Consider the following 12,067-nt stretch of genomic DNA (forward strand, 5'->3'; position numbering starts at 1 on the left):
CTGGAAAATGAAGAACAACTTTTTTAGTACCTCCAAGTCTTGCCTCCAAAATTAATTTCATCTGGTTTCTGATAATATGATATGCAGAACATGATAAGAATAATCTATAATAAAAATAAAAGGAGAAATGGAAGACAGGAAAAATGTATGCCTAAATTCGTACTCCTGGATATCCTCTCCCTCTAGGCCTTGCCAAGACAACTGAAATATTTGGAGATAAAATACAGTGAGGATCTGTATATGTGTATGTGCATGTGTATCTTTTTTTTTTTTGAGATGGGGTCTCACTCTGTCACCCATGCTGGAGTGCAGTGGCTCCATCTCGGCTCATTGAACACTCTGCCCTCTGGGTTCAAGCGATTCTTCTGCCTCAGCCTCCGGAGTAGCTGGGATTACAGGTGCCTGCCACCATACCCGGCTAATTTTTATATTTTTAGTAGAGACGGGGTTTCACCATGTTGGCCAGGCTGTGTTCTTGAACTCCTGACCTCAGGTGATCTGTCTTGGCCTCCAATAGTGCTGGGATTAAAGGTGTGAGCCACCGCCCCCGGCCTGTGTATGTATTTTGTTTCATTTTTTGTGTGTGTGTGTGGTGGTGGAGGGGAATAAAGAAAGTCTTGGCCAAGTCAAGCAAAAGAAGAGCTCCATAAAAAACTGAGGCTTTGGGTCCTAAAGACATTTACATAGGAAGAAAGTACATCTGGCGAGCCATTGTTGAGACTGGGGTGGCAGATGAAATATTCAAGGCCTCCAAGCTGGGAAGGAGACCTGGGACTCTAGAATCTGGGTCAAAGTCCACCATTCCCTCAATGGTCTGGGAGGAGGCAGCCTGCCAGCCAGCCTGGCAGGTGGACGCCCACAGTACATCAGGCAGAAATGTTTCTCTCCGCTTACATACGAGGTCCTAGAAGCAGTTAACTCGGCTGATGCTGGTATGCTTGTTTTGTGGCTATTAGACAGACTATAGGAAGGCATATAGGTGATTTTATTTTTTACCCTGGCTTCCTATGAGTTGCTCCTGGGTTACATATCTTATTGTTCTGCCAGTGGTGGTCAGCGGTGGTGCTGAGTTCCCTAGTGCCAGTGAGGCTTATAGCATATGTTCATGGATTCCTACACAGCTTGGGGATTGTTTCCAAGTCAGCCTGACCTCCTGATCTGATGCTCATTAGTGGGTGCAGCCTAGTAAGCTTATGCACAGCCTTCCAACCTCTAGGATTGACTATGATTCCAAAAGGATCCTTCTTGGCTATCTTCTTCCCTTGATCTCTCTGTTAAACTTCTGATTGCTCAGCCATTGTGCTTGTTGCTGCTGTATCATGGAGCTACGAACACCCTCTCAACTGCTCTCCATCTAGACCTCTATTGTTTCAGACAAAACTCTTAGGTATGAAGTTCTTCATGTTCTGTTCCAAACAAAATCCGCCTTCTCAAGCACATCTGTAGAGCTCTGGGCAGGACTTCTGTGCACCTGCACAACGATTAAAGCTAGGATTAGGAGAGTGGTCTGCTTCTTCCAAAGCAACACTCCTACTGTGTAAGAAGGAGCTGAGGTGGGGGACCCCTAGTCTTCATGTATTCTCCCTCCTGGTATAGAATCTCCGCCCTAAAAGTCAGCTAGAGTGGAAGCACTGGGGCCCAGCATTCTTGGTCTGCAACACCTGAGCTGGAGCATCTGCCCTTTAAGTAATGAAGTGTTGAGAAAGGGAGCCGCTTCTTACCTGCACTGTTAGTCTGGAACAGAACTGCAATGAGCTGGAGGTGGTGGGATGAGTAATTCTGGCAGCCCGCTGACCCAGTAAGACGCCATAGCTTCAGCATACGAGCTTGGGAGAGTGGAAGCCCCTATTTTCATGACTGTAAGTGTCTGGATTAGAGCTGGGGCAGCGGCTCCCATAAGACGTAGTAGGACACAATAGGCAGTGATTCCAATGCCTTAGGCTCTCGCTGTTCTTACCATGATTTAGATTTTCTTGGACAAACGATTCCCCATTTGCTGCATGTCCTTAGAACAATTTCTAGACATGTTAAATAACTGTTTTATATTGTTTTCTCCAGTTTAATGGTTGTTGTGAAGACAGTTCATGCTAAAAATCAGTCTCCCAAGCTCAGGGATTTTGGTAAATGGAAGAAAAGGAAACTTTGAAAAGCTCTTATGAAGTTGATACTCTACATATATATTTTACTCATTTAACCTACTTAATGAGTTAAGTAATGAACTGATCACCACATTTATCATGTGGACATTGTTTTTCTTTTTCTCACAGATGAGGACATGGATTCAAAAGTTGCAATAAATCCTTGGAGCCACGGTGCCAGCAGTTTGGTGCAGGTACCGAAATATAGACCTGATTCCAAAATCTATGCTCCATAACCATCCGAGGCCACCCAGGGCTGCAATCCACGAAGACGGTGAGAAACATGACAACAAACAAATACATTGCCCAAGTCTGAAATCTGACTCTGGTTTCTAATTCTACCACTAAACTTTTTATAATTTCTGATTATAAAAATAATGTGAAAATAACATAGCGATTAACACCTGTTGATCACTTGGGACTAAGCATCTGCCAGAGATTATTTCATTTAATTCTCACCTACCAAGTAGACACTCTTTTCCTGGGGTGATGGGATTGGTCTAAGGTCATAGAGCTATCACGTGTAAGAGGCAGGATCCAGACTCAAAAGGCCAGAGGATCAGAGTTACACTGCTTTCCTGCGTACAATTCCTACTGACTGTTGCCCCGGTTACATAGGACCGCTGAGAAAAATGGCACAGAGATTATTTCTTTGGAGTAACCTCAAATGTTCCATACGATTCATTATTCTTAGTTTTACTTTTGAATTTCGGGGTTCATTGTTTAATTATAAAAGATGGTAACGATTTTGTCATTTGCCAGTAATTTTTTCATGCAACTCACTGAAATTTCTGATTTTATAATTTCACGCCTTTGACCTCAGCTTTTGCTTTTCATAGAAACTGGCGAATTCTGTTTACTAGTTTGCTACGACAATATTTGTTATCAAGCCAAGAACTACTAAATATGTAATATCTGTTCAGTGAATATAAAAGATGTTGCCAGCCAGGCACGGTGGCCCATGCCTGTAATCCCAGCCCTTTGGGAGGCCGAGGTGGGCGGGTCACTTGAGGTCAAAAGTTTGAGACCAGCCTAGCCAAAAAAAAAAAAAAAAATTAGCTGAGTGTGGCAGCGCATGCTTGTAATTCTAGCTACTGGGGAGGCTGAGGAATGAGAATTGCCTGAACCTGGCAGGTGGAGGTTGCAGTGAGCTGAGATGGTGCCACTGTCCTCCAGTCTGGTTGTCAGAGCAAGACTATGTCTCAAAAAAAAAAAAAAAAAAAAAAAAAAAAAGATCTTGCCTACTGAATTAATGGCAGAGAACTTCTTCAATAAATTTTTTCCTCAAGACTAATAAGGTTTCTCTTTAGAAATTGTAACAGTTAATTTTATGTATCAACTCGGCCAGGTCATAGTGCCCATTTTCGGGTCAAACACCAGTCTAGATGTTATTGTGAAAGCAGTTTTTAGGTGTGGTTTTTTTTTTTTTTTTTTTTTTTTTTTTTTTTTTTTTTTTTTTTTTGAGGAGTCTCTGTTGCCCAGGCTAGAGTGCAGTAGCGTGATCTCGGCTCACTGCAACCGCTGCCTCCCAGGTTCAAGCAATTCTTATGCCTCAGCCTCCTGAATAGCTGGGATTATAGGCCCCTATCACCATGCCTGGCTAATTTTTTGTATTTTTAGTAGAAATGGGGTTTTGCCATGTTGGCCTGGCTGGTTGACCAGGCTGGTCTCAAACTCCTGAGCTCAGGCGATCTGCCTGTCTCGGCCTCCCAAAGTGCTGGGATTACAGGCATGAGCCACTGTGCCTGGCCTAGGTGTGGTTAACACTTAAATTACTAGGCACTGAAAAAAGTAGATTTCCCTTTAAAACATGCTGGGTCTCCTCCAATCAGTTGAAGACCTTAAGACTCAGGTTCCTGAATATGAAAGAATTCTGTCTCTAGACTGCTTCAGACTCAAGATTGCAATATTCCAAGGAACTTAATCAAATCAACAAGCAAAAACAATCCAATTAAAACAATAGGCAAAGGACATAAATAGACACTTCTCAAAAGAAGACATACAAGTGGCCAAAAAACATGGAAAAATGCTCAACATCGCTAATCATCAGAAAAATACAAATCAAAATCACCATTGGATACTATCTCACACCAGTCAGGATGGCAATTATTAAAGTCAAAACGTAACAGATGTTGGCAAGGCTGTGCAGAAAAGGGAATGTTTGTACACTGTTGGTGGGAATGCAAAGTTGTTCAGCCACTGTGGAAAGCAGTTTGAAGATTTCTCAAAGAACTGAAAACAGAACTATAATACCATTCGACTCAGCAATCCCACTACTGGGTATATACCCAAAGGAAAATAATGCATTCTATCAAAAACACACACAGTCGTATGTTCATCGCAGCACTATTCACAATAGTGGAGACATGGAATCAATCCAGTTGCCCATCAACAGTGAACTGGATAAAGAAAATGTGGTACACATACATCATGGAATACTACGCAACTATAAAATGAGTGAAATCGTGTCCTTTGTAGGAATGCAGATGGAGCTGGAGACCATCATCCTAAGAAAACTAATGCAAGAACAGAAAACCAAATACTGCCTATTCTCACTTGTAAGTGGGAGCTAAACACCGATCACACATAGACATAAGGATGGGAACAACAGACACTGGGGCTACTGAACAACGCAGGGGGATCACGGGCTCAAAAACCACCTATTGGGTACTACGCTCAATACCTGGGTGATGGGATCATTTAGATTCCAAACCTCAGTGTCATGCAATATACCCATGTAACAAACCTGCACGTGTACCCCTTCATCTAAAATAAAAGTTAAAATTTATAAAGAGAAGAAAAAAAGATTGCAACATCAACTCCTACCAGAATTGTCACCTTGCCCTGCTAATTTTAGACTTGCCAACTTTTACAATCGCATGAATCAATTCCTTAAAATAAGTTTCTCTATCTTTCTTTACACATACACACACACACACATACACACACACGAAAACCTCAGAGATATTGTGGCTTTGGTTCCACACCAATGCAATAAAGGGAATGAATATTGTAATAGAGTTACATGAATTTTTTGGTTTCCTAGTGCATATAAAAGTTATGTTTACATTATACTACAGTCTATTAAGTATGCAACAGAATTATGTCTGAAAAAATATATACTTTATTAGCAGATACTTTGTTACTGAAAGAATGTTAACGATTATCTGAGTCTTCAGTGACCGCAGTATCTTTTTGATGTTGATGACTACTGATTGATTGGAATGGTGGTTGCTGAAGGCTGGGGTGGCTGTGACAATTTCTTAAAATAAGACAACAATGAAATCTGCCACATCAATTCGCTCTTTCGCAAGAGATTTCTCTTAGTATATGATGCCATTTGATAGCACTTTACTCACAGAAGAGCTTCTTTCAAAACTGGAGTCAATCCTCTCAAACCCTGCTCCTGCTTTGTCAACTAAGTTTATGTGATATTCTAAATTCTTTGTTGTGATTTCAACAACGTTATAGCTCTTAACCAGGAGTAGATTCCATCTCAAGAAACTACTTTCTTTGCTCATTCATAAGAAGCAACTCCTCATCTGTTCAAGTTTTATTATGAGATTGCTGCAAGTCAGTCACATCTTCAGACTTCTACCTCTAATTCTCTGTTTCTACCACATTTGCGGTTACTTTCTCCACTGATGTCCTGGAATCCTCAAAACCATCTGTGAGGGTTACAATTAACTTCTTCCAAACTCCTGTTAACGTTGATATTTTGACCTGCTTCCATGAATTATGTATGTTATTGATGGCATCTAGAATGGTGAATCCTTTCCAGAAGGTTTCAATTTACTTTACCCAGATCTCTTAAAGGAATCACTACCTATGGCAGCTATAGCCTTACCAAATGTATTTCTTAAATAATAAGACTTGAAAGTCGAAAGTACTCCTTGCTCCATGAGCTACAAAATGAATGTTGTTTTAGCAGGCATTGAAACATGATTCTCTTTGTACATCTCCAGCAGAGCTCTTGGGTGACCAAGTGCATGGTCCATGAGATGTGATATTTTGAAGGGAATCTTTTCTATTTTCTGAGCAATGGGTCTCAGCAGTGGGTTTAAAATATTCAGTAAGCTATGCTATCAACAGATGTGCAGGCTTTATTGTTCCATTTATACAGCACGGGCAGAGGAAATTTGACATAATGCGTATGGGCCCTAGCATTTTCAGAATGGGGAGTGCGCACTGGCTTCAGCTAAGAGTTACCAGTTGCATTATGCCCTAACAAGACATTCATCCTGTTTTTTGAAGTTTCACTTTTTAAAAAATTTATTTACTTATTTATTGTTGAGACCGAGTCTCACTCTGTCACCCAGGCTGGAGTGCACTGGCGTGATCTCAGCTCACTGCAACCTCTGCCTCCTTGGTTAAAGCAATTCTCCTGCTTCAGCCTTCTGAGCAGCTGGGATTACAGGCATGCACCACCATGCCGGGCTAATTTTTGTATTTTTAGTAGAGAAGGGATTTTACCATGTTGGCCAGGCTGGGCTCGAGCTCCTGACCTCAGGTGATCCACCCACCTTGGGCTCCCAAAGTGCTAGGATTACAGGCGTGAGTCACCATGCCCGGCCCTGTTCTCTGAAGCTTTAAAGTCAGGCATTGATTTCTGTCTAGCTACGAAAGTCCTACATGGCATCTTCTTCCAACAGAAGATGTTTCATCTACATTGGAAATATGTTGTTTAGCTACTTTCATGAATTACCTTAGATCTTCTGGAGAACTTGCAGCTTCTCTATCAGCACTTCTTGCTTCACCTTGCACTTTTTTGTTACGGAGAAGGCTTCTTTCCTTAAACTTCATGACCCCACTTCTACTGGCCTCAAACTTTTCCTCTCCAGTTTCCTCACCTATTTCACCCTTCATAGAATTGAAGAGCGTTAGGGCCTTGCTCTGGATTAGGGTTTGGTTTAAGGGAATTGAAACAGGTTCAATGGTCCCACAGAACTGATGTTTATGACTTAATTTGAATAAACATAGAAATTGACCCTCCCAGTCTTGAAACTTGAGAAAGTTACATTTGTCTTTTTTGAGTTCCTTTCTCAGGAAACCAACCATCAGGCTTCCAATATAGCGTCAAGGAACTGAAACTCACCAGATCACTCCATCTGGACAATGAGATGCCAGACCCTTCACCCACTGTGATTGCCTAACCCACCAGCTGCTTGTTGCTGACTACCTCCTCTTCCTTACCCCTCCCTAATTCCTACTCTCCCATACATGGTTACATTTCTTCCCTGCTATATAAATCCCTACTTTTAGTCAGTCAGGGAGATGGATTTGAGACTGAGCTCCCATCGCCCTTGGCTGCAGCACCCGATTAAAGCCTTCTTCCCTGGCAATACTCATCTCAGTGACTGGCTTTCTGTGTGGCAAGTAGCTGTGCTAAACCAAACCCCTGGCATTTTGGTAACAGACTATTGTGGCTGGTTTGATCTTCTATTTAGACCACTAAAACTTTCCCCATAGCAGCAAGAATTCTGTTTTGCTTTCTTATCATCCATGTGTTCATTGAAATACACTTTTAATTTCCTTCAAGAGCTTTTTCTTTGCATTCATAACTTGGCTAACAGTTTGGCACTAGAGATCTAGCTTTGAGCATATCTTGGTTTTGGATATATCCTCCTCATTAAGTTAACCATTTCTAGATTTTGTTTTAAAGTGAGAGATGTGTGACTCTTTCACTTGAATATGTAGAGGCCACTGTTGGGTAATTAATTGACCTAATTTCAATATTGTTGTGTCTCAGGGAATACGGAGGCCTGAGGAGAGGGGAGAGGCAAGGGAGCAGCTGGTGGAACAGTTAGAACATACAATATCTTTCTATTACATTTGCCATCTTATATGGGTCAGGTCGTGGTGTCCCAGAACAATTACGATAGTAACATAAAAGATCACTGATCACAGATCACCTATGGTAACAGATAATAAAAATAAAAAGTTTGAAATATTACAAGAATTACCAAAATGTAACACAGAGACATGAGGTGTGCACATGCTGTTGGAAACATGGCACCGATAGGCTCGCTAGAAGCAGAGTTGCCACAAACCTTCAATTTGTGGGGAAAAAAAAATACAATTATCTGCAAAGCACAACAAAGAGAAGTGCAATAAAATGAGGTAGCCTGTGTGTGTGTGTGTGTGTGTGTGTGTGTGTGTGTGTGTGTGTGTTTATACCTGTATCGCCAGTTTGTCCTTTTTTTCTAGAGAACCCTGGCGGATATAGAGAGATGGGAGGAGAAGAGAAAATGGAGGCAGAGAAGCAGGGAGATTTCTGAGATACTTTTCTATGTTTACCCATAATTGCAAGTCTCCATTCTGGAAATGAAGGTGCATCCAAGGAAAGCTCATTGCTCCCTACTTAGACTTCACTTTTGAATACGGAAATTACATAGTTTTTAAAAATTATCTGAACTCTGAAACAGGTTCTTGCTATCTTCATTCTTTTGTGTATTTCCATAGTTCTAAATCCCATGTAAAAGAGAAGGTGCTAAGCTAGTCACAATAATTTGGTATTTAACAGAACTATATGTTACCCAGAGTAACAAAAATTCAGAAATTCACTGTGGATTTAGAGTACACTGTTTTATTAGATGTCTTTTTATTTTATGCTTGAAAATTAAAATGTAACTAATGATTGGTTCCTTAAGATGAAATACACTTAGCATGTTATAAGCCTATTCTGGGAGGAAATAAAGTAATTTCTCACCATTTATGAGTCTCTGTCAGTGAATTTTCCTCTGCCTCTTGGTCAATTTTGGCTGAAAGTGCAAGAAAATAAAAGTATATGAGATAAGTGATAAGCTGTTACACTATTTCAAGCAACATCTGCCCTAAATAACATAACTTATTTTCATTATTAATTCTATTGTACTACAACCAGAAGCTTATGTCAAATCTATGGATGTCATAGATACATGATTTAAATGATTCTACTTAATTTTAATTAAGTGGATCTTATTATATTGGCACAGGCAAGACATATTATCTAATCAAAAATTTTGGATTCTGAAAAACTTTCTTTAATGCAGTCACATTAACCTGAGAAAAGAAAACACTAGCTTCATATTTACATTAGATGTGTCAGTGTTTAAATGCCAACAATTAGTTGAAAATAATTCCCTCAAGCAAAGGCGTAAACACTACGTCAAAAAAAAAAAAAAAAAAAAAAAAAAAAAAAAAGAAAAAAGCCCTAAACAGAAATGGTATGTGACATTCCTCAGTTACGTTAAGAATTTTGAACTCATTTCAATAGTTTATACTAGACCACAGGTGAATAGATCATGGTCTGTTCTGAAAAGGGGGAATGTAATAATATACCCATTTGCTTGCTATAATTTTTATTTAAAAATAAAGAATTGTGATCTGCTGCAAACTCAAAGGTCAAATTTGAGGAGATTAAATCAGTATTTCAAATTGCTTAAAATAACGTAGGAACTCCATCACTGAAAGTATGGCCGTGACTTCATTCTTTTTCTTTTTTGGATAAGTAAGCATTCTAGGAATTATGTATTACTTTACCTCCACCCATTTCCCCACACCTCCATACATATTAATATATGTTTGACATGAAAGTTTTGAAGATACTCTTATTTCATGCATTGCTCTTTGATATTTTTAGTCTATCTATTAGATTTTTAAACATTTGTTGGGACCTGCTAAATTGATTTCATGACTCACTAATGGTTTGTGACCCACAGTTTGAAAATCACTGAGCAACAGGACAAAAAAAAAAAAATTAAAATGTAAAAAATAAACCCTGGGACTAGTGAAAGAAGAAGTTGTCTTTTTATTATCATTCCTCTTTGGGTCACATGTGGGGCCATTTGGAGAACTTAGGAGACATAGTGGAGCAGGGCAAATTGATTATAAAAAACGGGAACTGTGCATGAAATAAAACCCATGGTCACTTGGAAACTGTTAGTATCTCTATCACTACTTACAACACAATAGAACAGCTTAGGCTAGTTTATGTTTTACAACCTCAAGACAGTGTTCTTTCAAAGGTTTGCATGGTATCTGCAAAGTCATAACCCAGTGTCATGTTGCCACTCTTTCCCAGGATTTTCAGGATTTAACAGGGATCATTTCAGGTGGCAGCAGATTTTTTTTTCTTCTTTCCTTTCCCTTTTTGTACACCAGATTGTTTGTATAAACTTATGGGTCAATTGATAACTATATTAAAAAACAGAATGAATATTCTATGATTTTACTTTGAAAAGGCTCCAGCGTGAACATAATGTTTTATAAAAATGTGCTCTGAGATGCCCTGCATAAAAGACGATTTGCTTCCAGAAACAATTCTAGGAATACATAAAGTTTGTTTAGGCGAAATAACAAAAGCACTACAATGCATACTATTTTCAGGAAGGGTATTTTTCCAATTGCCCTCACATATCTTTGCTTTTTCCTTGCAAAGTACAGAGATTAAGGCAGACTAGAAGAAGGAATTTCTAGACTATTTTAGAAGATTAAAGTAAATGATTTATGACACTTAAAAACACACTGCAGTAGAACAAGATGCCAGAGATCTGTATTCGATTCCTGATTTTGCCATTTAAATTATCTCTGTGACTTTAGGCAGATGCATCTGTTAACACGTACAAAATACTTAGCATGGTGCCTCCAATAATCAGTAGAAACTTAATAGATAAATAACCTTTGAAAATTCTGGACCTGAAGATCTCAACATTCTTAAAGTGATACAATATATAATGTTTAACTGAGTCAGTCGACTAATAATTTATTATATTCCAATGTTATATTCAATAAAGAAAACACATACAGCTTTTCAAAAAGCATAAGCTTCTAAATTGTGTTTAGTGGAATAAAGTAAGTTTCATTTGTTCATAATAACCTCTCTTGATGTTCACCAAAACAGCTCTTGCTTAGTTGCGTGAGCAAGTTGGGCTGAAACAAAAACTTTAATCCAATTTGACAGAAGACTATTCTTATTGAGGAAACAAAACATAAAGCCAGATTTTCTTATCAAACCTAATAGCCGCATCACAATCAGAAAGACAAATTGCAATAAGAAACAATCTCTTCAAATGCTCTATTATCCATTCTTTTACATACTTTTGAAGCTAAAGGGATTTGTGTATTCAAACTGTAATCAGCTTCGATAAACAGTCAAATGAGAGATCAGAGCAAGAACATTAGAGTACACATTTCAATTCCTGATGTAGAGTCAGTAATTCAAGGAACTGAACAGATTTCCTTTGTGTACCAATCTTAGGAAAAACTTTCTGAAAATTTGGGGTGCAATTCCATTTTATGGAAAAACAGAGATACCGTTTTTCCAACATGCTGCTTGCATATATGCATCATCAATATTTTATTGTCACTATATATATATATATTTTTGAGACAGGGTCACACTTTGTCACCCAGGCTGGAGTGCAGTGGCACAACCGTGGCTCACTGCAAGCTGCAATTCCTCCTGTAATCCTCCTGCTTCAGCCTTCCAAGTAGCTGGGATTACAGTGTGTGCCAACACGCCTGGCTAAATTTTTCAATCTATTTTTTGTAGAGATAGAGGTCTTGCTATGTTGCCCAGGGTGGTCTCAAACTCCGAGGCTCAAGCAATCCTTCCGTCTTGGCCTCTCAAAGTGTTGAGATTACAGGCATGAGCCACCATGCTTAGCCAACAATTCTTTTAAACATACTTATGGTGTTAACTTAGTGACAACTGCAGGACATGGTTGCTTTACATGGTGAGGGAGAACCTTCCAAACCAAAATAAAATGTAATTTAATCAGTGAAAATTAAAATATCATTTAGAATAAAATAAATCTGCCATTCATTCATGAAGCAAGCAAGCTAATTACATGCAGTGACCCCCATCAGACCAGCTGTGCTTTTCAGTCTGAGAAACAACTCTGATAGGCTGTGTACCACCACTGTTACATGCACAGACTTTCAAACAT

The 12,067-nt window shown here is 39.2% G+C and overlaps 1 protein-coding gene across 1 annotated transcript in view; it reads right to left on the reverse strand.

Moving 5' to 3' along the window:
* Window positions 1–12,067, reverse strand: part of FMN2 (formin 2) — a 398,910-nt gene that overhangs the window by 75,969 nt on the left and 310,874 nt on the right. Inside the window, exon 15 of the mRNA XM_015127101.3 lies at window positions 8,848–8,899. Coding sequence (XP_014982587.3) covers window positions 8,848–8,899 — 52 coding nt within the window. The remainder of the gene's footprint in view (window positions 1–8,847; window positions 8,900–12,067) is intronic.

This window comes from Macaca mulatta, chromosome 1, assembly GCF_049350105.2.
Source record: "Macaca mulatta isolate MMU2019108-1 chromosome 1, T2T-MMU8v2.0, whole genome shotgun sequence".
Classification (NCBI taxonomy): domain Eukaryota; kingdom Metazoa; phylum Chordata; class Mammalia; order Primates; family Cercopithecidae; genus Macaca; species Macaca mulatta.